We start from the raw sequence: 26,014 nt of genomic DNA on the forward strand, positions 1-26,014 counted from the left end.
GATCTTTAATTAGTTGATTTTTGACTTGAGTTTGACTCTTCTTATCTTATTAAATAATCATTTTTTTTAATACAGTAATTTAAATTAAACATAAGTTAAAAACTATGATTTAAATTATGATTCAATAAATCTGCATTAAATATAGTGATTTAAAATAAAAAAAATTTAAACACTTACTTAAGTCTTCATCATCCGACAACTCAAAAATAAGAATTTTACCTTGACACATCGTCTTCATCTATAGCATCAATCGTAAACTCTAATTCCCTCGAATTGTAGATTAGAAGTAGGAGAGCTATCCGCCTTATGCGTACCACTAACACGACCGTTGGATAGGTCGTCCGAGAGGATAACGAAGCTGGAGGAGATGATAATGCTTACAGAGGTTGATAAAGCTTAAGAAGTGCTAAAAAAAAACTTTTTCTTAACATGTAATATTATGCTGCTCTAAGATACCATCATGTAAAACTTAAGAATGCACATGATCATTAGATTAAATAAAAGGATACATAGCGTTTCACGGATGTCGAAAGTGATGATTGGATCTCCTCTAGAATGCCACCGGCCTTATATGCCATCAATGTTATCATTCAATATGTCGTTTGGAAGGATAGCATAGCTAAAGGGAAGGAAAACCGAAGGGGAGAAAAGCTAGAAGGCAAGATAGTGCTTCATAAAGGAGGCGACACTCAAATCTCCTCTAGAATGCCATTGGTCTCATGTGCCACCAACGCTGTTGCTGGGTATGTCGTTTGGAAGGATAGCATAACCGAAGGGGAGAGAAGCCAGAGGGGATGAAAATGAGAGAGGAAGATACTATTTGATAGAGGAGGCAACATCTAAATCTCCTCTAGAACACCATCGGCCTCGTGCACTATTATTATTTATTATTCTCGTATTATCGATTTTATTTTATTTTTTTCTCATAATCTTTTATTTCATCCTCATTGTTGACATAATCAACCTTACTCATTGCCGACATCATTCACTATCCCCTTGAATATCTCTCCACTTGTTGTCGCGTTATCGATGCCCATGCAATGAACCCTTGATGCTCGACGTCGTTTGACCTCACTCGTCACCCCATTGACGTCATTCGTCCTCACTCATCGTCACTCATATATTGTTCTTCAAGAAAAAAGAAGAAATAAGAAGAAGAGAAGGTAAATGAGGATATTTATATATATTTATAATAAAATAATTTAGAAATATTAAAAATATGAAAAGAAAATTAAAAATAAGATAGTAAATAGTAAAAAAGGTTTACAAATAAGTAATATGTTAGTAAAAGAAGCCACATAGTTCGGCAGGACGAGTGACATTTGGTTCACATGACTCGGGTCGTTAGAACACCGAGTCAGCTCAGACCCCGAAGCCCGCATTTCGTTGCCGAAGCTTAGCGCATCCCACGCTGAGATGTCTGAAGAAGACGTCGCCCAATTCCTTCCCCGACACGGACGCATGGCTGACAATTAGGGCCGGAAGATCCATCGGACGAGGCGAGGCGAGGCGGGAGCATGACGGGCGAGCCACCCGATGAGGATGGGCTCAATAGTGCGGACGGCACAGGTGACGGCGATCCGCGCCGTGTCCCCGATCCGCCGAGCTACAGGGGGAAGTCTTGTAAGGGCTGCCTCTATTATTCCTCGCGCCTAAAGTCCGACGGCCACAATCCCGTCTGCGTTGGCATCGGTCGGACTCTTCCACAAGGTCCATTTGCTTTCTGTCTGTTGTGTCTGGGAATTTTGTGCTGGAATATGCAGATTATAACCTCGATTTCTGTCTATCAGTTTTGTTACATGGCAAAGATGTGATGTCGTCGTCTTTTTTATGAACTAAGTGGTGCGTGTTCCAGGAATCTAAAAAGTGTGCGCATTTGGTGGGACTTAGGATGATAAAATGCTATGCGAATGTTCATGAATTAGGGTTATTGAACTTTAAAATTTGATCAAACAAGCAAGATTGCTAGAACTGTGCCTTTTGCTTGAATATTATTCATTGACTAACACGGATTATGGGAGTGATTCCTTCACATAATGACCCATTGAAGTTTGCATGATGATATTTGCCAACATCTAAAATAATGATAACTATAACATATCTGAGGCCTGGTTTATAAAGAAAACTAAGTTTGGTTAGGTAATCAAGTTGCTATATTGTATATAATAGTGAACCCTGAAATGAGAAATGAAACTATGCATAGGAAACTTGTCTGAAGTTAAATGAAATAGTCTTCTAGTTGCTTGGTCCATGCTTCTTTCAGAACCCCCGACCCACCTGCAATTTTTTTTTAATAGACATTGAAAATGATGTTTTTAGATTATGATCCTTTAAAAAAATGATGATACAAGCTGTATGTGAATGACTCGACAATGTTCCTTATTAATAGAGGGAAGCAACTGTGTGCAATGGAATTTTGACTCATAAGGTGCTGAATTTAATATCAGTTCCAACAATGTTCCTAATTGAACCAATTTACAACAGTGTAGAGCTCTCAAGCGCTATTGTAGATCAGTGTTCTGAAATTACATCTCTTTTTCTTGTGCTTTTAAATAGATAAGTAAAGAAACTGAGTTGGTCATTTCTTCAATTGTTGAGGTGTATCTCCTTCAGGGTCTGTAGAATGTCTTCCTCTAATTTTGGATTTAGGTTAATTGGTCCTTTTGTCCTAAGATAGCCAATCAGTTTTATACATACATCTATTCCATGTATGAATACTGTCCGGATTTAATTGGGTTTTCAGCTTTCACATGTTAAAATCTCCTTTATGGAGTAATTCCTGTTTATAATATTTCCATTGATTAGCTTCATGGAGTTAGGCATGAAGATAAGACCTTGACACAAGTTGAAAACATTCAAGTAATAAGTGTATATTATCTGAAAAGTATGTTGGTTTTTTGGGATTGTTTAACCGCTGATAACTAGTGGACTGTGACTGGTTCGGATTGGTCATAATTTATTTACTGTTAACACATATCCATCTGCCTTTTTTTTTTTGGTTCTGGTCCTTTTCTATCATTGCTTAAGAAGCCATTTTGGTCTAGGGCAACTCACTAGATACTGGCATATTATGTGGAAAAATTCATCAGCTTTTTTGCGGGTACTTGGTCCATGATGCTTTACCATGAAAGATTGGATTCATCATGTTGTTCTTATGTTTACTGAAATATTGAGTGAATAAGATTCATCCTATTCTCATTAACAACTAAGTGAAACTCTTGTGACCAGTACCTAACTCCATCATTGGTGATTCTGAAACGGAAGCTACAAAAGATGGTCGTAGCCTGTCAGATTTCAAGTATGCTTGTGTTGGTTATTCACTTTTCCTAGATAAGAAAGATAATACTGCTGAAAAGCCAGAGAACCAAGCAGAATTGCCATTTTGTGTGGGCATAGAGGTCATTTCTTGCTTCTCTGACTTTCTTAACTGCATGTTGCTTGATATTGTGTTCCTTTCATATTTTTTCAGGAGTATGCCTTTTGATCTCTATTGTATAGGTCTAAATGTTCTTACTGGAACAAATAATTGGTTACAAGTATCGACTAACATTGATACACTATTGTTGTCTATATGCATATACAACTGTTGCTTTGGTTATTTTATAGGCACAGACGACAATTGTTATATTTAGCTGTATGCACAGGCAATCACCACTAAACTTTTGACGTAGCTTATCTAGCATCAGTCACGCAAAGGTAGATTAGTTCAGAATAATTTCATCCAATATATATGTGGTGGTTGTTGAATTTGGCGCTGGGTTTATATTCACCTTTCATACTATTTCTTTTAAGAATAATATTGTGTTTGTATAACCCAAAAGGTATTGAATTCACAATCAAAGACCGAAAAATGTTTAGATAATTATGGATTCAATGGAGAATTATCTGCGTTAAAGAAATCCTGATACAGATGTTGTTGCATGGGATCATCTTCTCCTGTATTGTGAATAATGAAATATGCTTCCTGTACTTGATTTTATCACGTTTGAGATATCCATTTGTGCTAGATGTGTGCTTTAGTTTATAAGAGATGGAGGACATCACTGTGCCAAGGAGTGCTATAAGATGTAGAATATAGGTGACATAAAGGAAAGCTAAAGAGTGCAATTTGGAGAGTTAACTCTTGTATTTTTTTTCCCTTGCAAATGTGTTTCAGAACTTTTCTTTTCATTGTCAGTTCACTAACATCCATATGAAATTTATTGCAGATATTGGCGGACAGAAGAACTTCAACTGCTGGTCATATTCCTGCAAATGTTAACAAGGAAGGTGATGGACTGTAAACGATCTTTTGGAAGTTCTATTTTATTTAAAACAAGGATGGATGTCAATCTGTGTTTCTAGCTACATTGGATCATAAGGCCAATTTCTTGATATCTTTGCTATATTTTATCGGTTATTGGGTTAGGTTCAGCAACATCTATGGCATTTCACGAGCCTTAATTTCCAATTTTTGGAACTCTTTCACAAAGGTCGATAAGGTGGACAATATGGAAAGATCAGTATTATGAACAACATGAAACTTTTGTTCTAGTTCACTAGAAGAAGGTGGTGGACGGTAGATCTTTTGTAAGCATTTGTTATTTAAATGGATCAAGGAGTTGGGAAAGTAGAGCATAAATATATGTTAATTTTCTATATATTTAAATGAAGATAATGGCTGAGGTCAACATGTAACTTTTGTTTTTTCTTGTAGATATTAGATCGGAATCTTGACCAGTAATTAGCTTAGAGCATTTTCTGGTCTTGAAAAAAAAAAAGAAAAATGTCATTATATCACGACTGTTTTATGCTAAGCATAGAAAATGAGCCAAGTAGAATGTTTGTTTGGTACAATCATGGGTGGAAAAACATTGACTTGGGAAGTTGTGACAAATTGGAAAATTTTGTTATCCTTGACCAATTTCTAATACGTGCAAAGAGGATTATTATTACATGTTATCAAAGATGAATACCGAAAATTATTTGCATTGTCAAATCAATATCGAAAATTTGGAGCTAGTTTAATGAGTGAGTTGCTTTTTATTTCTTTTATATAGGCAACATGTAGTGGATTAATCACTTGAAAGTGATCAAAAGCTTTTGTTGTTCTTAATAGAGGATCTGCAAATGCTTCTCTAAAACCTAGAGGTTTCTCAAGCTTTTTTGCCTTAGTGGAACCTAATATTACCTTGATAGCTCGTATGCAAATTTGGAAGTGACATTTTGTCACGGACTTAGCTGGTTTTGCCTAAGTCGTGCGGCACCCTTGCGTGTCCGTCCGTAAAGGTCAGCCTCCCCGAAGCCTCCCATTGTCCGTTAAAACTTACGAAAGAGAAAACCAGTTAGAGAGAACGCCTCACTTGGGATTCACAAGCAAACATTCCAAGAAACACTTCATAGACAATGCAAATTACAAACAGACTTTACAAGCTCTGAACAGTTGCACAACAAAGGGTCAAAATGGTCCATTATAGACCGAGAATCTCTCACAAGTGTCCACATGACACAACCTTTATTTACAAGCCTAAAGCGGCTACCAAACCAACTAAAATGGGACTGTTAAGCCTTGGTCGTCCCTCTACATGCTGTGCAAAGCATGAACACACCAAAAGACACGGACATACATAAGCATTACATCAAACATCCTGTTTAGAAGTTTGTCCGTGACATTCTCCCCCACTTATTCCTTCGACGTCCTCATCGAAGCCTTTGCCGACACTGCAACTCCTTGCCTTTGCTGAGTCTTCAATCTTCTGCTCCAGCTGCAATGCGCCTCCTGGCTCCCAACTGCTCTCTATTGCTGTTTTTGAATAGTCGAACCTTTGATCCGCCATGCTGCTTCAACTCACCAATGACTTTGACTCTGGTGTGGGGTTGGCTAAGTTGTGTTGATCCTTGTTGATTCTTGCGGATCCTCCAGATGAAGGAAAATATCATCCTTACTGCGTCAGTCTCTCAAATGCCTCAAGCTGCTTGAACTGAGTGGATGCTTGTTGGAGATTTAACGAGCATCGTCTCGCAAACTTCTGAAGTTTTGGGTCATTCCTCCATAAAATTTGCTCATTAACTCTTTTTTCACTTAGATGTTGCTTCCAAGTAAGTTCGCATCACTTCCGCTTTCGATTGGCATTTCATTGGGAAATGAAGCGGACAATCTACTCTCAGTAGCACTGATCACCGTTGGTGAGGATTTGACAACTATTGTCTTCCATTATCTTCGAAGGGTCTTTGAACTTGTGTAGAGCTCCTCTGCTGGATAGATAAGAGAATTAGGGTACTCGGTTTCGCTCATTCTCTTAAGGGTTAAGAAGGCAAAGGTTACTTGACTTCGCCCGCCTCCTCGAGGTTGTACTCCATGCATCGAGCTGGTTACTGGCCTTCGCCTGCTCTTTGCTCATACTTCTGGAGCACTTGAAGTGTTTACACTCCTTGCGTTGAGTTAGCTACTGTGATTCACTTTCTTAATGCTATCGAACTTCTGGAATGCAAGAAGTTTTCACGCCAACTTGGTGTGATTCTCTAATAGATTTGGTCGCCTTTGGGATTGTACCGTCTTCTCCATCAACCCTGCCGCCTACTCCCCTGAGTAGCAAAGGTACAGCACCGCGTACTGCCTGCTTCGTTCCTTGGTCGTGCACTCTTGCATTACCCGAAGTCCTTCACTTTCGGCTATCTTGATGAGAAGTTCGTTGACACCGGTCTTACGAAGTTCCTTGGCCTCTACTCTTCAGCCTTGTCTCGATACTTGGAGTTTGCTTCTACATGCTCCACCTCCTCGGCCCCTGTCACGACCAAGCGCTCTCCCTCCATGAGAGCAAGGGATCAATGACTTTCACGGAAGTCCCGCCTCTGCGGCACCATGGCGCTGCCATGCCCATGGCCCTACTATCCGTCGCCTCGCATCTGCATCCTTTTTCTTCACGATAAGTAGATATGTCTCTATGACACTCCTCCGAGTCCACCTCCATTCTAACTGATGCTTGATTTTGGGTAGCTAAGTCCCTATGGACTCGTCGTCGCTTCCTCACCCCTTTCGACCCCTTGCTTAAACACTTCAGTGTTCTCCAAGCAGCTCCCTTTGGTCGATGGAAAGACAGATTGCAACTCCCATGGATGGCCTCTGCCATCACGTTGTAGGGTTTGCACTGATTCTGTTCTCCTTAGCTTCCTTGGTAGCAACGTTCGCTTACTCGATCTTGTCCTCTGACTTGCCGGGCTCCCTTAAGCGAATATGAGCTCTAGAGTAGTCCAACTCTCCAGCTGCTTCGATCATACCTCTGCATGATCAAGTCCCTCTCATGGGACTCACTGGTACTTTGCATTCGAACTTTTCCCTTGATGGAACACAACCCCCATATGCTAATGACCAAGGCGTTCATCTGATGCAAAATTCGATGCACGCACGGAAGACCCGCCTCTGCGGTACCATGGCCTTCACTCCTTGAATCCATAGCCCTTCTTGCCATCGTGTTGTTCACCGAAGTGGAGCTTCCAGGAGCTCCCGATCATACCTCCGTATGATCTAGTCCCTCACGGGACTATGTCGTGTGTATCGCATTGCCGCGAACTGTTCCACCACGATCCGCTGCACCATGTTGTCTCCTGGTGACATCTCTATTGCATTCTGATCCTTGTGGGATGAACTCAAATTGTGATCCCTCCATGCGTGGCCTTTGCCAATACATCACAAGGTCTCTTCCACCTTCGATTTTGTTCGCTCATTTGGCAATCGACCTTCATCCACCCACTCTTGGGTTACACCTAGATGAAGCACCGCTCTAGGACAGTCCGTCGCCTAGTAGCTCCCGAAGTCCCCCGACTTCGCTGCAATTAGTGCACCATTGTCTGGATCCTGGGCCTCTGCCCCTACCAGCACAATTTTTGTTGCACACTGCTTCCTTCATGGCAACTTAAATGGCAACACTGTGATATATTTTTCAAGAGTACTCACCTCCGCGTCCTCTTGCCCCGTGCCAAGGCCTTCTGAACCCAACTTCGCCTCTGCAAGTTGAGTCGTCTTAGTTTCTCAATCAAATGCTTCTCCGAGATAAGGTGCATGTGCCCAGAAGCTCCCTTCATCTTTGCCACCATGCAAGATGAGTCTGCTTCGTCAGAATGAAGGACCCATGGAACAACATGATCCTGCTCTTGCCTCTGCAAGAGTTCATGTCCTTGACCTCTGTCCAAGGAAAGCACTATGCCTCCACTCCATGTTCCAACTTCTATGTTGGCTCCCTTCGTGCGGCTTGGGTACTTCGCCAAGTTACACCCAAGTTGCTCCGCTCCTCATTTTTGCATTGAGTTGATGGTGGCCCTCGCGCCCACCATTCCATGGGTCAGCCCTCCCTTGAGTCTGATTTCCATATCGACTCCAAGTGTGCCTTCATTTGTGTTGCTTTGGGTCGCTCCCTCACTTGATCTCGCAATGCATCCACCAATGCATTCTCTCAAGCGAGATCATGCGACGACTCCTCGTCGCTTGCTCGGTCCATTGAACTTCGTTGAGTTATTGTTTGTTGAGGTACTCCTTCTTAACATGTGCGGTCTGTTGCACATGATTCTCCCCCTGGAGAGCCGGGACTTATCCCTCCTGGATATCTATCTCATTGGAGCAACATCTCTCTTTATTTTGGAGACCACCATCCCCTTGGACTACTCCGATTTGCTGAACAAACTGCACATTGTTCTGCCTCCTGCAAACGCATTTGCTAGATTGCGACTCCACGTCAATACAGCCCCCGCTGCACCACTCAAGGCCTAGCAACATGCTGAAATCGTTACACACTTCAGCCTCCTACGGACGTATCCTTCACATGCCGAAGAGAAAGTTTCAATGCTCCATGGCACCGAGTTTCGGTCGCCTTGGGATGGCCGTGAACCTTCCATCGTCCACATACAAACCCATGTATGAGTACCGAATTCTTTGAGTTAGCAATTCCCCTCACCTTTGTAAGCATTGTACAACTCTTTCGGTCGTTGAGCAACTCATTCCACCTTGCATTGTCTCATCCTTTACCAAGCGCCTCGCTTGCCTTGAGCACCATCAAGTATAGTTGTCAACGTTGAGCCGTAGCTCAAACTCAGCCATCCCACCCTTTGTGCGCTCCACATTCTTCCAAGCTTGCCTGTTCTCGTGGTCTCTCTTGTGCGAAGGGTTGGTCATTCCTTTGAATACCAATCTCAAATGCCCGCTCCTCCGAGCGATTCTTTTCCCTACATCTCCATGCCCGTTTTCCCTCAAACGGTCGTGCGTGTGCTGACTGCCCTCAACGCTGCCCCGCTAGGTCCCCCACGTTTGCATGCTAAGTGTTTCTATGAGTGCTTGTCCTGCTCTGATACCATCTATCACGGACTTAGATGGTTTTACCTAAGTCGTGCGGTATCCTTGTGTGTCCGTATGCAAAGGTCAGCCTCCCCGAAGCCTCCCATGGTCCGTTAGGACCTACGAAAGAGAAACGGGTTAGAGAGAACGTCTCACTCGGGATCCACAAGCAAACATTCCAGGAAACACTTCATAGACAATGCAAATTATAAACAGACTTTACAAGCTCTGAACAGTTGCCCAACAAAGGGTCAAAATTATCCATTATAAACCGAGAATCTCTCACAAGTGTCCACATGGCACAACTTTTATTTATAAGCCTAAAGCGGCCACCAAACCAACTAAAATAAGACTATTAAGTCTTCGGTCATCCCCTTACATGCTGTGCAAAGCATGAACATACCAAAAGATACAGACATACATAAACATTATATCAAACATTCTGTTTAAAAATTTATCCGTGACAATTTGGTAGAACAAAAAAGTGCATATGATGCAGCTAATCAAAAAATTTTGGAATCTTGTGCGTGTGGTGAGCAGCATGGGTTGATGTTTGGCCTTTGTTAGCATAAAATTGATTTGATGGAGAGGTACAAGTGCTCTCATGTTTGGAGGTTTTGATAAGGAAGAGGTCTGCTGTCTTAAGAGGATGACATTTTTGCAGAGTTTGCTCCTTCGCTGTAGAAAATTTTAAGTTAGTTTTTAATTCAAGGGTTTTAACTAATAATTTGAGATCAAGTACTAATAACTTTTTAATTACACCTCAAATTGTTGTGAGACTTTATGTTTGTCAATTTGCATGAAATTCATATATACTGAAGCATCATATTATTTTTTTGCAATACATCCTGTATCTTTTATCAATATAGCTCAGGAAAAGGCTCACTGTTGGGATCTTGGGGCTAATTGGTGTTGCATCTTGTCTCTTCTAAAATATTTTTGCCATGAAACAAGTTATTCAGCATTTCTTGCTATTCTCGGTGCACGAACTGTTTTCTCAATTTTGTGTCTGACCTGTTGCTTGATATCGTAGTAGATGCTACACTACATTCTCAGCCACACGCACACCGACCAGCTCAGCATTCAGTGGATGAATTCTTCGACAGGAAAGCATTTAGTTTTAATTCTATTCCTACATATTCCATGTCCAACTCTGAGTAAAGAAATGCTGAAAGTTTTGTCAATGTGCAGGTTTAGAAAGAATGCTGGGGTGGTGGCCTCAGGTGTAGCTAGGAACCTGAACAAAGTGGGCAACTACATAGGAAAACATTGATGACATTTTGTATCCTTATCGCAAGCCACCCAAGTAAAACCTTTTGTTGACTAACAACGCAGATGCCAATTGTTTGAACTTTGTTTCTTTCCATTCCATGTTCAATAAGCTCAATTCTACCTGGATGCTGCATATGAGTTTGGCCATTGCTGGTAGTAACCACAAGGCCAATGTAAGCAGCGCTGGAGCACTTGCACTCGAGTTCAAAGTTTCGTCATCTGTTGCATGTATTTTACTTTTCTAGTGATAACATGTAAAGTTTATCCATTGAAACTTCTTTATAATATGGACTTTATTAATGAGCATTATAAATTGGTGATAAGTTTAGAAATTTTAGGTCTGACACAAGAATAAATGTATTATGTACATTATCAGGGTTAAAACATGGTTATGGATCTTGTCATAGAGAAATATTCTGACAAATTCTGAAATAATTTCTTATCAACACCAATAACAATAAAATCGTTAGTCGTAACAAAAATAATTATTTATGATTATGTAAATTTTGATCTGTACTCTTGTTATATTTCTACTTATCAATGATAATTTTTTTATTAAAAATATTTTTATATAAAATAACATCATTCAATATTTTTTTTTATCGAAGATATTGATTTAATAGTGGTATACTAGATTCACCTCAGAATCTTATTATATTTTTGAAGCTGCCCTCTTATTAGAAAAGTTAGAAAAGAAAAAAATATTTTCATTTGCCAATGTTTAATAAAAGATAAAATATGTATATTTAAGATAATATAAGTATGTGTGAATAATTATAAGACAATTGGTGCCTATTATTGGGAAAGTTAGAAAAGAGAAAAGAAATTTATTCACCAATATTCAATAAAAGATAAAAGTAGAAATATTTAAGATGATATAAGTATGAGTGACAATCGTTGATAGTGAGGAGAAGTAGAGGATTGCTCAAGAAGTTTTAATTAAAAATAATAAATAAATAAATTTAACGATAATAAAAGATGAAGATTGTTATTGTTTTGTTTTTTTTTTTTGCTATTGGTAATCCCTTACTTTATATAATCATTTAAAAAATAATAAGATATAATTTTACTAAATACAACCTCTCAATTATCAATCATACTCTTATCTTTGGAGATTACTATTTGTAATCTTTTTTTTTTTTTGTTATTTACAACCTCACTTTAAGAATTTTGAATATTCATAAATTATCTCTTAGATGTGTTCCCTGACCATCTAATGAAATGCTTTCGTAAAAATTCTTGTACAATCAAAGTTTTCATTTTGTACATGCCAGATTATGAAATAGTAATTGCACCCAAAAAAAGTTCAAATTGTTTTGAACTTTCTATTTTTGGAATGAGATATTTACGGAATCCCTATGAATATGATCAATCCTTATTCCATGATATTTCTATAAGATTCCTCTTTCTTATTCTTGAGCAAGCCCCCGGCTTAGTTGATCATGATTTAAGTTTCGATTAAGTGGAGAAGAAGAAAGGGAAGATGGGAAAGATAAATGAATTATATGAAAGTAGTTGGAAAAGTGTTAGATTTAAGTGATGAGTTAAGAGTATTTACATCAATCTTACTAATATTAAAATATGATTGTCAATATAAATCTCCTAAAAGATCCATATGTAGATAATTATTGTTTATATTTATAAGAGATGAGCGCAATATTTTTTACAATCCAATAATTAGAACATAGAACAAAAATAATAAATAAAAACATTTTTTTAATACAACTATGAACATTGTTTTGTGCACAACTTAAATGACAAAATAAAAATCCATGTTGATAATTATTGTATTATGTTTATTAGATATGACCACAATATTTTATATAATCAATTAATTATAATAGAGAAATATGTTTTATTTTAATTATTTTCTTTGTTCAACTGTGAAAGCATTAAAAAATTTTTATTATAAGCTAAAAATGGATGACAATAATATTATTAGACGTGTCATGCTATGAACATGAACTTACGATGCTTGCCTTGCCAACTCTATCCTCCGCGGTCTTCGTCATCATAGCAACCACGCCAAGGGGGACTCGAAGCCAAATCGAACCCTTCTCTTCGCGGCCTAAGAAACAGGAAGAAGAAAGGCGTGACAAAATCATTCCTTTTTTCGTTTTCATCCCCCTCGATCTCGAATCGGACCGACGAGTTCTCACTTCGCGATCCAGATGTCTGCCGCGGCTATCGCCTGCAGTAGAGGCGCCGCCGCGTTAGGGTTTCGTTGCAGGTCGCTGATGCGGCTGCCGGCGGCGCAAGTCGGGTGCCCTCGGTCCAATTTGTCGCTGCTGCAGCGCTTCTCTTCGCAATTCGTCAAGAGCAACGGGAGTAGGTGTTCGATTGATGGGAGGGGGTCTTGGTTGCGCTACAGGTGTTTGTGTTTTTGCTTGTGTAGGTCAGGAGGTTGGAGAAGGAAGGGGTCCCGTCGAAGTAAGCGGAGGCCATCACATCAACCATCACGGATGTTTGAATGAGAGCTTGAAGAGTGTCGCCCAGTCCTTTGTGTCCAAGCCCGAGATGCAGAGCGACACTCTCCAAGCTCTCGTTCAAAAACTCCGTGATGGTTGATGTGATGGCCTCCACTTGCTTCGAGAATGGAAATGAAGGGCTCGCAGGTATGCTCCACTTGATTGCATCTCACCCACTGTTCAGTTGTATCACAAAGAAGAATGTCGGGCAGTAAGGCAATAGCACTATATGCTTTCAATCCTTGGAAGCAAGGTAATAGATGATGAAAATGAGCGGGCTCATCAAAAATACTTTTTTTTTTTCGGAGTGTGTCATGGTTAAAGTGCGTTTCCGTCAGTGTCAGAGATTATGTGCATAATTGTAGTTGTAGAGAACTTTTAATTAGCTAAAAATTATACAGGGATAAAGGAATCTCAGGTTCGCACTAGAATTATCATTAGGAATTTTGAAAAGATGGCAATTTTAACCACTTTTTTAATATCTGAATCTGGTCAATTCTTCAAAAAAATTCAACATGAGCGGAGAATAGAAGTTGATATTCCTAATCGGTTGGCAAGTTTCCATGGCCTATCAGCTGTGGTGTTCTATGGAGCAAAAGAAAATATGGCAATTTTAACCACTTTTTTAATATCTGAATCTGGTCAATTCTTCAAAAAAAATTCAACATGAGCGGAGAATAGAAGTTGATATTCCTAATCGGTTGGCAAGTTTCCATGGCCTATCAGCTGTGGTGTTCTATGGAGCAAAAGAAAATATGGCAATTTTAACCACTTTTTTAATATCTGAATCTGGTCAATTCTTCAAAAAAAATTCAACATGAGCGGAGAATAGAAGTTGATATTCCTAATCGGTTGGCAAGTTTCCATGGCCTATCAGCTGTGGTGTTCTATGGAGCAAAAGAAAGGATGACAATTTTAACCACTTTTTTAATATCTGAATCTGGTCAATTCTTCAAAAAAATTCAACATGAGCGGAGAATAGAAGTTGATATTCCTAATCGGTTGGAAAGTTTCCATGGCCTATCAACTGTGGTGTTCTATGGAGCAAAAGAAAAGACAATGAGTCTGTAATGAGGAAGCCCATGTCAGTTTTCTATTTCCCCTTTATTTGATTCCTATGACTTCACTTTTTCTTGTTTTGCTACATTGCCATTCTCATATATCTGGAAATATCACAGGAGACCTTTTTCATATCAGTTTAAGTAATTGAATGCTCATTATATATTAGTTATTTCTATTGTGAATTGACAAACTGCCCATGAATTTTCGATACATCCACTGTGAGAATAGTTTAAAATGAGTCTAGAAACTTCAATCTATGTTTAAGTTATCAATTTAGTTTGGATAGATTTGATCACAAGTCTGTGTGGTAGCATCAACAAGCATCTTTTTGGTTAGTATAGCTAATATTGCACCCACAAGTGTTTCTAGCATTGTTTTTGTTGTGCTGCAATTTTATGAAGTGACGCATAATGCATGAAAACTTATGGCAGACTTCCAGAACTGATACTTTTCTAGCTTGAAAAAATTGAACAATTAGTGCGTATTTTTTCCACTACCATTTCCACCAATGTCAGTAGCTTTGCTGCTACCGATATTTGTTAAGAAGTTGTTTTACCAAACATTTATTTGATCAGATAATCACTTTGAAGTTAACAGACCTTTTATGATTAGACATATTGCAAGCATTTGCAATCATTTCCATAAATATTCTTCCAAAAGGAACTTTTCAGAAATTTTTGATGAAGACACCCTAAAGTATTTGTGAACATGTTGAACTTTTTCATGCCATATTTGAAATTAGCAGTTTCAACAAGCTTAGTCATCAAAGCATGGAATTAATATCATTCAGTAAAGGTACATCTCAGTTGGATTGTGAACATGTTAGTCAGTCTTGTGATGTATCAACTGATAGCTGATTTATCTATTATAATACTACATGAGGGTAACAAGTTTGTCAATTTACAGTTCATTAGGCACTCTGTTCAGATTCTACTCTATATACTCTCTTTTTTTTAAACTTATATGATTGCAGGATCATCACTTTGCATTGCTACAACGAGAGACTGAAAAACTTCGAGTTGATATCGATAAAATGCGTAGTGAACTTAGGTCTGGTTTGCATTGAAGCATATAACAGATTAGTAAGCCAATTATATCCAGATTAATACTTCTTTCTTTAATTTAAACTCACTGTCTTAAACAGATATGAAATTGACAAGGTAACTGCTGGGCAGCGCTTGGATCTAAACCTCGAGAGAGGGTAAGGGATGTTAATGTCTATTTGATAATGGAATATGTGGTGATATCTCAGGCTGAATTATTGTCCATATTTGTTACAGAAAATGCACCTTTTTAATTTAACAACTAGGTTAACCATGCTAGTTCAGATGAAGAGATCTTGATTGCATAAGAAAATAGTTAAACTTGGTGCTAAATCTGACTTTTACAGACAATCCACTAGATTGTTGTAGGTAACAAAAAACAAGAGTTCATGTTGATTTGAATTCTGACTTATCATCAAGACGTTCCAGTCTGAGTGTTGCTAGATCACTGTGCTAATGTTGATCCAATGTTTCATTTGACGTTGTTCATTTTTTATCACCTTTGTTATGCCTGGAACAAACAAATAGGACTACCATCAGTAGCATTGATCAATGATTATGTGTGTGCTTATTGCAAGGAGCTTTTCATTTTTCATGTGCTGTACTGGACGAATGTAGTATCTTTACTTTTAACTTCTTTTTTCTAATTGTTTAGCCGCATACGTGACGAGTTAGCCAAACAAAGTGCAGAAACCACAGAACTTACTACCAAACTCGACAGGGTAAGTTTCCGAGATCAAGGAGAAAAAAAACAGGGTAAGTTTCCGAGATCAAGGAGAAAAAAAATTGCTGATAATTCTGTACGTAGTTTTCGGTTTAGTATGTCTAAATTTGGTTTATCTTTGTAAATTTTCCAGGAAATCCATGCATTAAGGGCACAGTTAGAGGCAGCAAAATACGATGTCATAAAGTATTGCATTGGTACTCTTGTTTCCATATCTGCTGTTGGTCTAGCTGTAGTGCGCATTCTGATGTAAAATCAGCAGATACGGAAACAAGAGTATCAATGCAATACTATTACATCAGAATGCGCACTTTGAATTAGATGTAATAGTCTTTTGGCAACTTTGAATTTCCATCATTCTTATTAATAGTGTTTTGATGAAGCAAATTGAAATCTCTTGTAGCACTCAATTTAGATTATTTCACTTGATAACATGCAATTTCAGTTTTGGCCACCCTTCGAGTTTTCATGTTACCTTTAGAGGATTAATTTGCATATTATCTTGATCAGATTCTCTCCAAGGCTATAGTATTTTCAGAATTATTATATATATGGTTTGTCTTACCTATCCATATCGTTGTATTGATCGATCATGGTACATATCGGATCATACCAGTAGGGTATGTCAATAGATCGGTATATAGGGCTTTGGTGGATTAGTCTCATATCAAATGTTAAATCGGTATATACTGTTGATATTGGTCTTGTGCCGCTCACATCAAATCTCAAACTTTAATTTTGCAGAAAATCTTGGCTTTATTTTTGCGTGTCTATTTTGCATATATCAAATCTCGCTTTCGCTCCCATTTCGATTTGCCTCCTGCCTATTTAACTCCCCGTCCCCATCTTCCCCCATCGCCACTTCTCGCTTTCCCCTCTCCTGTCGTCCCCCACTCTCTCGCCTTCTTAACGCGCTCTGACGCCGCCTCAAGCAGCGGCAGAAGAGGCCGACGTTTGCGAGATCGCGGTTCCACTGGTTGGAGTCAGCGCATCTGGAAGCAGACGACCGAGATCGTCTTGTTCCTGGAGTCGCCCCACCACGAACGCCCGCTGCCGCCGCCTCAAGAAGTGGCAGGAGAGATCGACGTTTGCCAGATCGCGGTTCTCCCGGTCGGAGTCCTCGCATCTGGAAGCGGCCGAGGAGATCGCCTTGTCCGTGGAGCCGGCGACGGGGTTCCCGATGATCATGTTCATCGGCTTCGGTAATTCCGATCTCTCAACCGTTTCTTGAATTTTCTTCCTTCCTTGGTTCTTGATCTTGGAATGGTGTTTGTCTGTGATTAGGGCGGGATCACCTTCAGCTGCGTTTCTTTGGAGTGGCACTTCGGACATGGATCTCACTTCATTTACGAAGAAGGTAACCCTTTACTTTGCCTGATTAGTTCCCATGGAGGGTTGAATCGAACTGTTTCTTTCCTTAATGTCAAGCTACTGGTTGATCGGTTTTCTTCCACTGTTTGCTTTCCGTTCGAGATCATGCTCATTGCAAGTGTCGTTCGAAGGAGCAGTCCTTTGACGGTTTCTCTAATGCAAAAACAACTCTGTCAACCAGTTAAACACTGGAGTGACATTAAAACTAAGATTTGTCACGATATGACATGATAAATAAGATTTTTGTTCGAATGACGGTAAACTGAACTTAAGTGAAAAAAAACTTAAATATCATATCAATATATAATTGAAATTTAATACCATGATAAATATTTTGAGTCGATGTAGACCATGATATATGATTTTCACTATTAAACGATTTTTCTTAACAATCTCATAACTTCTGTCGCTCTTTAACATACGGAGATTGGAGATTAATGCAAAACCTAATCAAATTTACTTGTGATGAAAATAATTATAAAGAATATTCATTTTATCTGTTAATGAGGTCCTCTTATATAATCATAGATTTAATTTTGATACACATTTGTAAATGTATTATTAAAAAAATATTGTGCAAGCCATAAATGGTGGAGATGTTCAAATTGAACCTAACCAAGATTTCAGTTCGGTTCAATTGAATTGAACTAATTTATATATATATATATATATATATATATATATATATATATATATATATATATAAATTATTTAAGTTATAAATTAATTAATTGAATCGATTAAATAAATTTCAATCGATTACGATTCAAATTATCTTATTTTAATCAAATGAAAACGGTTTGAATCAATTTTATTACTTCGACTGACACAACACATGGATATTGTTCGATTGGAGGAGCTCAAGTATATAGATATATTCATCAATCTCTATCAATTATGTAACTATGTAGCCTTATATTATATTATATAGTTTGATATATTAAGATTCCTCACCTTAATAGACAATAGGACCCAAAAAAACGAAAAAGAAAAAAAGAGCAAGCCGTTCTTACGTTTCCATGAATTGTCAAACAAGAAACTTTTGTTTTGTTCTCCGTCACCTTGACATCGGAAAATTAAATCTGAGACTCCTTCCTGTGTACTTTGGCTCGTTACTACAGCTTGCATGGCGGGAGAGGCGCGCCGCAGAGCCCCGTGTTTCCTCTGAAGCCCTCCGCCGTCAAGGGAGCCCGATGGCGCGGTATCCGACCGCTGAGCCTGTTATCTGACACATCGAACTCGGTCAGTCGCGCGAGGTCCAGTACGCCCTCAGGTATGCTCCCGGAGAGCCCGTTCCCCGCCATCCCCACCTCCTTCAGCGCCGCCAGCCTCGACATGGACGCCGGTATCCCGCCGCCAAGCTCTGGGTTGTGCGACACCACTAGCCTCTCTACTGTGTCCATCGCGGCCAGCTCCCCCACGTCCTCGTCAAGCCCCCCGGTGAACCGGTTGCGCGACAGATCCAGCGTCCGGTAGTGCCCCAAGGGGTCCTGCGTCCCCTTCGCCAGCACTGGCCGCAGCCGGCCGTACAGCTCGTTGGCGTGCAGGTCCAGGTCCATCAGCAGCGTCAGGTTCTTGAACCCCTCCGGGATCCCCGAATGCAGAGCGTTGTTGGAGAGGTTGAGCAACGAGAGCCCGGTCATGTTGCCGATCCACTGCGGGAGATCTCCCCCCAGTCCGTTGCTGGAAAGGTCGAGGATCGAGATGGACGACGCCGACGACAGCCAGTCAGGAAGCGGACCGGAGATCCCTGTGTCTGCCAGGACAAGCTTGAATATGTTCATCTGGCCGAGCCAGCTCGGCGGCCTGCCCAAGTGCATCAGGGAGTTGAAGGAGAGATCCAGCTCTTGGAGGTTCCGCAGCCGGGAGAGCTCGGCGGGGATCGGACCACAGAGGCGGTTCCGCGACAGGTCTAACGTCTGCAGATTGGCCAGGTTGGCGAAGCTGGAAGGGATCCTACCGGTAAATCGGTTGTTGGAGAAGAAGATGTCCGTGAGAGTGGCGAGGCGTTCTATAGCGGCGGGCAGCTGACCGGTGAGCTTGTTGTTCTCCAGTATCAGTCTCTCGATGCTAGGTAGGCCGCCGATCGAATCCGGGATGCTCCCGGTGAGCTGGTTCTCCGACATCCTACAGAACTGCAGCGAGATCATACCGGCGATGGAAGGCGGAATGCTTCCCGTGATGCGGTTCTGGTTCAAGTAGAGAACCACCAGGTTTTCGAGCTTGCCTATGGAGCTGGGGATGCCGCCGGAGATCTTGTTCTCTGAAAGATCAAGAACAGCGAGCCTTCGCAGCAATCCGATCTCCATGGGGATGGAGCCGGTGAGGTGGTTGCCATGGAGGTCTAGTGCCTCCGTTGCAGGTACCCGGCCGATGAATTCCGGTTTTTTTATTCTTTAATTTTTGTTTTATTAACTTTTTAAATTTCTATACAAGTTCAAATTCATCACCACTTCAGCTTATGCTCAAGTGATTTTCTTGTGTTCTATGTCTCAAATCGTTCGTGTTACGGTAAATAACGTTCTGGCCGCGACTTTGGGGTTGACGCGACTGGTTCAGGGCCCCAAATGCCTGGGATCGGTCGTGTCTCCCTTTGTAGGGCTTGAGATGGCGGATGCAGAAGGTCTTGCTTGAGAGCTCCGCCTTGACGAACCGGGTTGACGGTGGTCGGGTACCTACACACAGGTCGGGTCGGTATCTCGGCCCGACCCCTCCGACGATCAAGTTAGTGGGAAGGAGTATTGTATTGGGTTCGAGTTCCCCCTTGTGCTGGGAGCCGGGGGGGGTATTTATAAGGGGGGTTGATGTTACCTGATGAGCCATCCTGCCAGAGCATGACCGTACCTCTGACGGCGTCTGTCGTCGTCGTGGGCGTTGCGTGGAGAGCCGAGCTGCCGCAGGGTATGGGGGGTGTCAGCTGGCGCCTTTGACTGCCTCGGCCGGCCGTGATGGGTCAGCCGAGGAGGTCGTTCGGGTACGACGGGTATGGGTGCGTGTCGTGTCGTCGTTAATGCTATTTCTGGGGCAACGCGTCGTACTGGGCGTCCGACGTGGGGGGGTGTATTACGTCAAATCCGGGGCATTGGCCTCAGACATCTTCATGAATAAAAGAATCTTTTTCCAGTGTCTTTTAAGCTCCGAAAATTGCACAACTTCAATCTTGGGAGCTGGGGCATTGGCCTCAGACGAAGAACTTTCTAAGGTTCTGGACGTTCCATGTCCTCGGCAGGGAGGAACCGTCCATTGTTGTGAGTCGATAAGTACCTGGTCGAACCACGCTGGTAACCCGGTAAGGTCCCTCCCACTTGGGGGCCAGCTTCCCCCTCGTTCGGGTTGGGTCGCTGACTTCGGCCCTTCGTAGGATCAGATCGCCTAACCTGATTGGCCTGGGTCACACCTTTCTGTTGTAGACCCTTGCGACGGCTCTCTGGTGAGAGAGGGCCTTCAGGTGTGCATCGGCGCGTCGCTCCTCGAGCACGTCGAGGTTGGCGCGAAGTCCCTGGTTCGAGGCCTCCTGGTCATAGCTCCTCGTCCGAAGCGTAGCGACAGTCATCTCTGGCGGTAGGACGGCCTCGGTTTCGAAAGTCAGGCTATAGGGGGATTCTCCGGTCGCAGCCTTGGGGGTGGTGCGCAGCGACCACAGCACGCTGGGGAGCTCGTTCGTCCAGGTCGATCGGGCCGCGGACACTCTTCTTCTGAGGCTATCCAGGATGGATCGGTTGGTTACCTCGGCCAACCCGTTCGTTTGAGGGTGGGCCACCGAACTGAACCTCAGTTGAATGCCATGACCGGCGCAGAATTCCCGGAACCTCGTGCCGGCGAACTGAGGTCCGTTGTCGGTGACAATGGCTCTGGGCAACCCGAACCGGGTCACAAGGGTTTTCCAAACGAATTTCTCCATCTGGTGTTCCGTCGTCGTGGCCAGTGGCTCGGCCTCGACCCACTTTGTGAAGTAGTCTACTCCCACGATTATATACTTCCGCTGCCCAGAGGCCGGTGGAAAGGGGCCGAGGAGGTCCAGTCCCCACTGGGCGAACGGCCATGCGCAGTCGATGGGACTGAGGGGGACCGCAGGCTGTCGGGGCGCGCGGGCGTGTTGCTGGCACGAGCTGCACCGCTGCACGTAAGCTTTTGCGTCTCGACACATGGTTGGCCAGTAGTAGCCTTGGCGTAGTATCTTGTGCGCCAGGGTCCGCCCGCCAATGTGTTCGCCGCAGATCCCCTCGTGAGTTTCAGCCAGGACGGTCTGGGCTTCGTCAGGCTCCAAACACCTCAGTAGGGGGTAGGTGAAGGATCGTCTGTAAAGCCGGCCACTTTCCTCGGTGTACCACGCGTGTGTGCGGCGCAGACGCCGAGCCGCGACTTCGTCGAGAGGGAGGGTTCCATCTCGCTTGAAGCTCAGCAGCTCTTGCACCCACGTGGTCGGCGCGCCGCCTGGGGCCGTGGTTGCTACCTCAATGGCGCGAGCGGGAAGCTCCTCTATCTCCGGCCATGCTTCGGGGGTTCGCCTTGACGCCAGCTTAGCGAGCGCGTCGGCTCGTCCGTTTTCCTCCCTCGGAACATTAGATAATGTGAAGTAAGGGAATTTCGCGGTTAGATCCCTTACCCGTGCCAGATATTTGGCCATGGTCGCGTCACGAGCTTCGTATCCACCGCTGAGTTGTTCGGCCACGAGTTGCGAGTCAGTGAGGACGTGTATTGCGGCCACCTGCATCTCGAGGGCCAGCCTTAATCCGGCTAGGAGCGCTTCGTACTCCGCCTCGTTGTTGGTGGCTTTAAACCCGAAGCGAAGGGAACGTTCGAATGAGCGTCCGTCGGGAGCGAGAAGGACCAGCCCAGCTTCGGCACCCTTTGAGCTGGCCGAGCCGTCCACGTGTAGGGTCCAAGCCTCAGGAGTTCGCTCGAGGTCTTTGTCCACCCGAGTCAATTCCACGATGAAGTCGGCTACCGCCTGAGCCTTGATGGCGATTCTGGGCACGTAGCTGATATCATGTTCTCCGAGCTCCACCGCCCATCTGAGGAGCCGACCTGCAACATCGAACTTTGTTAAGATCTGCCGGAGAGGCTGGTCGGTGACGACTTCCACCGAGTGCGCCTGGAAGTAGGGGCGCAACTTCCGAGCCGAGAGCACCAGGGCGAGTGCGAGATTTTCTATCGGCGTGTAACGCTCCTCAGGTCCTTTCAGGACGTGGCTGACGTAGTAGATCGGGAGTTGTGTGCCGGAGCTTTCCTTGACGAGGACGGAGCTAACTGCGTGCGGGGAGGCCGCCAGATAGAGTCCCAGCTTCTCGCCGGGAATGACGGAAGCGAGTCGAGGGAGGCTGGCCAAGTGCCGCTTCATCTGTTTGAAAACCTCCTCGCATTCCGATGTCCATTGGAAGTTCTTCGGGTCTTTGAGCGCCTTGAAGAAAGGGAGGCAGCGATCGCCCGATCGGGCGAGGAAGCGAGACAGGGCGACAAGTCTACCGTTGAGTCGCTGCAGGTTTTTAACTGTCCGGGGGGACTGCATATCGATTATTGCCTGTACTTTCTCTGGGTTGGCGTCGATTCCTCTCTGGTGTACAATGAACCCTAGGAACTTCCCGGAGGTGACGCCGAAAGCGCACTTCGTGGGGTTGAGCCGCATGCCGAATTTGCGTAGCGTGGCGAAGGTCTCGGCTAGGTCGGCAAGGTGTGTTCCGGCTTCTCTGCTTTTCACAATCATGTCGTCCACATAGACTTCCATGTTCCTCCCGATTTGGGGGGCAAACATTTTGTTTACCGTCCTCTGGTATGTGGCTCCGGCGTTTTTCAACCCGAACGGCATGACCTTGTAGAAGTATATCCCTTGATCGGTGAGGAAAGCCGTGTGTTCCCTGTCTTCGGGTGCCATCCTGATCTGGTTGTATCCTGAATAGGCGTCCATGAAAGAGAGGCGCGCGTGCCCTGCTGTCGCGTCGACCAGCTGGTCGATCTTCGGGAGGGGGTAGCGGTCTTTAGGACACGCATCGTTGAGACTGGTGTAGTCAACGCACATCCTCCAGCTTCCATTGTGTTTTTTCACGAGAACTACATTGGACAACCACTGAGGATACTTGGCCTCTTCTATGAAGCTTGCCGCCAAGAGTCGGTCCACCTCTTCTTGTATGGCACGTTGTCGGTCAGGTGCGTGGCGCCGGGGCTTTTGCTTTACCGGACGGGCATCATGTGGGATATTGAGATGATGCTCCGCGACCTTGGGATCGACTCCCTTCATGTCCGATGGAGACCAGGCGAAGATGTCGGCATTCTCCCGCAGAAGACCGACGAGCTGTTCCCGTTCCCACTCGGGCAGCTCTGATCCGACCTTGACCGTCTGATCCGGCCGTGCTTCCTGTAAGGGGATGTCAACAGTGGACCCCCTCGGCTCAGGGTGAGGGGCCGACTTTTTTGCCTCCCGGGGATCTTCTAGAGGCGCCTCTCCCCTAGTCCTTTTGCCCAATGAGACGGAGGTAAGGTAGCAGCGCCTGGACTCTTGGGGGCTTCCGGTGACTTCCCCGACTCCCTCCCGTGTCGGGAATTTGACGGTCCGGTAGTAGGTCGAGACGACGGCTCTGACCTTGTTGAGGGTCGGCCGACCAAGTATGGCGTTATAAGCGGTGGGAAGGTCGACCACTAGAAAAGTGGTCATGGCAGTCTTTGATTTCGGCGGGGTCCCCAGAGTCAGAGGTAGGGTAATGGCTCCCAGAGGTGATATCGAATCTCCCGTGAAGCCGGTGAGCGCCGAGCACATCGGGCTTAAATTTTCCCTGGCTAGGCCCAGCTTCTGGAAGGCGCCAAAGTAGAGTATGTCGGCCGAGCTCCCCGTGTCGACCATGATTCTTCTCACTCGCGCGTTGGCTACCCTGGCCGATATCACCCGGGCGTCGTCATGGTGGGGCCGCTCAGTGGCTCCGGCTGGGAAGGTGATCTCGGGCTCAGGCTCACGCCCCGAGGCTTCGTCGGGGGCGGTCCGGGCATAGGCCTTCCTGCCCGACATAGAACTTCCTCCGGATGCGGGGCTCCCGGCTATGACATCGATGTGTCGCTCAACAGGGCCCTCCGGACGAGGAGACTACTCTTTGCTCGGCCGGAGGTACTGGCCGAGATGGCCTATGAGGATGAGCTCCTCGATTTGTCTTTTTAGCTCGTAACACTGCTCCGTGTCGTGCCCGTGCTGTCGATGAAATTGGCAGTACTTTGAGCGGTCTGTGAGCTCCCGCGGGTTCTTCATCGGGTGGGGGTCCCTGAGCAGCCCCTTCCCCCTTTCGTGTAGGAATATCTCCGTCCGGGAGGAGTTCAAGGCGGGAAGAGGAGGCCTTGGGTCAGGCCTGTCCAACTTTCACCGGGAGGTGGTGGGTTGCTGGTGTCGGGGCGGCTCCGACTTGACCTTTCTGTGCTCTTCTCGCTTTCCCACCATCCAGGTTTCTGCGGCGATGAACTGGCTGGCCCGTTGGAGCATCTCAGGGACCGCGACGGGGGGCCTTTCCACGAGCGACCAGAAGAACCTGGAGGGCCGTAGGCCGGTCATGAAGGCCTGCATCAAGAGAGAGGGGTGAGCATCCGATAGTCCACGGATTTGCGTCGTAAACCGGTTCACAAAGTGAGAAAGGGGCTCGTCCTCCTTCTGGTTGAGCCCCAAGAGCAACGCCATGGATGGCTTCGGTCGGGAGTACGCTAGGAAGTTAAGCTCAAAATCCTTGGCGAGCTGGTCGAAGGAGGCGATGGTCCCTGGCTTCAGGCCGCTGTACCATGCGCGGGCTGGTCCTCGTAAGGTCGTCGGGAACGCCCGGCACATCAGGGCGTCTGAAGTCCCGAACAGCGCCATCTGGGCCCGAAAAGCGGCCACATGGTCCGCGGGGTCGGTTGCGCCGTCATACGCGTCCAGGGCAGGGAGGCGGAAGTGCGGCGGGATCGCCTGATCCTGTATCTCGGGGGTGAACGGAGATCCTTGGTGTCCGTCCGTCCCGGGTTCTCCTTTTGACTTACGAACCTCCTGTTGTACCTCGTCCAGCCTTTGACTGACGAGGCGCAGCTGGGCCCGTAGGGCGTTCGTCGAGTCAGCAGTCGAGGCCTCGAGCTCGGGGCGGCTCACCGTGTCCTCGACTTCCCTGCTCCCCGGTCGGGTTGTGGGGTTTCGAGGCGAGCCCGGAAGTTCTGGGGGTGGTGCGTGGGTCCGGGCGAGAGTCTCCTGTTGCTGCGAGGGCCTCGCCGCACGCGGAGGGGTTCGTTGGGAGATAATGGTCTGCACCATGCTTGTCAGAGTTCGGACCTGGTGGGCGAGGTCATGAAAGGCCTCGGGCGACACTTGTGAGGAGTTGGCGGGTGCGCCGCCAGGGGGTGACAAGCCCGGGTCGTTGAACAGTCGCCAGTAGCGTTCTGACACCGCTGCGGGGCGTTCGTCGTGGGTCTCGTCACGCCGTTCCCCTAAGGCGGGGAGCTCCGCATTTGAGGATCCGCCGGGGTAAATTTGCTGATCGCTTGACATTTGGACGCCGACCCTCCTTCTAGCGCCAATCTGTTACGGTAAATAACGTTCTGGCCACGACTTTGGGGTTGACGCGGCTGGTTCAGGGCCCCAAATGCCTGGGATCGGTCGTGTCTCCCTTTGTAGGGCTTGAGATGGCGGATGCAGAGGGTCTTGCTTGAGAGCTCCGCCTTGACGAACCGGGTTGACGGTGGTCGGGTACCTGCACACAGGTCGGGTCGGTATCTCGACCCGACCCCTCCGACGATCAAGTTAGTGGGAAGGAGTATTGTATTGGGTTCGAGA

General features: G+C 44.8%; 3 protein-coding genes and 1 pseudogene across 5 annotated transcripts; 2 read left to right on the forward strand and 2 right to left on the reverse strand.

Moving 5' to 3' along the window:
- Positions 1–1,340: 1,340 nt before the first annotated feature.
- On the forward strand, positions 1,341–10,876 carry LOC135666155 (uncharacterized). Of its 3 annotated transcripts, none has more exons than XM_065177727.1 (5): positions 1,341–1,692; positions 3,229–3,398; positions 4,209–4,269; positions 10,338–10,407; positions 10,493–10,876. In XM_065177727.1, the coding sequence occupies exons 1-5, from the start codon at positions 1,518–1,520 to the stop codon at positions 10,575–10,577; spliced, it is 561 nt and encodes a 186-aa protein (XP_065033799.1). In that variant the 5' UTR covers positions 1,341–1,517; the 3' UTR covers positions 10,578–10,876. The 3 variants fall into 3 exon arrangements, with proteins under 3 accessions (XP_065033799.1, XP_065033797.1, XP_065033798.1); XM_065177725.1 differs by having other exon boundaries at positions 1,342–1,710; XM_065177726.1 differs by having other exon boundaries at positions 1,343–1,710; positions 10,341–10,407.
- Positions 10,877–12,471: 1,595 nt separating this feature from the next.
- LOC135666156 (protein FMP32, mitochondrial-like) lies at positions 12,472–16,333 on the forward strand (annotated as a pseudogene).
- Positions 16,334–18,359: 2,026 nt separating this feature from the next.
- On the reverse strand, positions 18,360–19,553 carry LOC135666176 (MDIS1-interacting receptor like kinase 2-like). Its single transcript, XM_065177747.1, has one exon. It carries the CDS (start codon positions 19,551–19,553, stop codon positions 18,360–18,362), a length of 1,194 nt encoding a protein of 397 aa, XP_065033819.1.
- A 5,030-nt stretch (positions 19,554–24,583) lies between these two features.
- LOC135666177 (uncharacterized) lies at positions 24,584–25,729 on the reverse strand. Its single transcript, XM_065177748.1, has one exon. It carries the CDS (start codon positions 25,727–25,729, stop codon positions 24,584–24,586), a length of 1,146 nt encoding a protein of 381 aa, XP_065033820.1.
- Positions 25,730–26,014: the final 285 nt, after the last annotated feature.

This window comes from Musa acuminata, unplaced genomic scaffold (genome assembly GCF_036884655.1).
Source record: "Musa acuminata AAA Group cultivar baxijiao unplaced genomic scaffold, Cavendish_Baxijiao_AAA HiC_scaffold_1077, whole genome shotgun sequence".
Lineage (NCBI taxonomy): Eukaryota > Viridiplantae > Streptophyta > Magnoliopsida > Zingiberales > Musaceae > Musa > Musa acuminata.

What these genes read in the sequence shown, in the direction of transcription:
- LOC135666155 (XM_065177725.1), top strand. Translation starts at nt 1,518, where the DNA reads ATGACGGGCGAGCCACCCGATGAGGATGGGCTCAATAGTGCGGACGGC. An exon ending in CATTTTGTGTGGGCATAGAG is followed by an intron (nt 3,399 to 4,208) that starts GTCATTTCTTGC and finishes AATTTATTGCAG; the next exon opens with ATATTGGCGGACAGAAGAAC. An exon ending in TGCAAATGTTAACAAGGAAG is followed by an intron (nt 4,270 to 10,337) that starts GTGATGGACTGT and finishes TTGATATCGTAG; the next exon opens with TAGATGCTACACTACATTCT.
- LOC135666176 (XM_065177747.1), bottom strand. Translation starts at nt 19,553, where the DNA reads ATGGAGATCGGATTGCTGCGAAGGCTCGCTGTTCTTGATCTTTCAGAG.
- LOC135666177 (XM_065177748.1), bottom strand. Translation starts at nt 25,729, where the DNA reads ATGTCAAGCGATCAGCAAATTTACCCCGGCGGATCCTCAAATGCGGAG.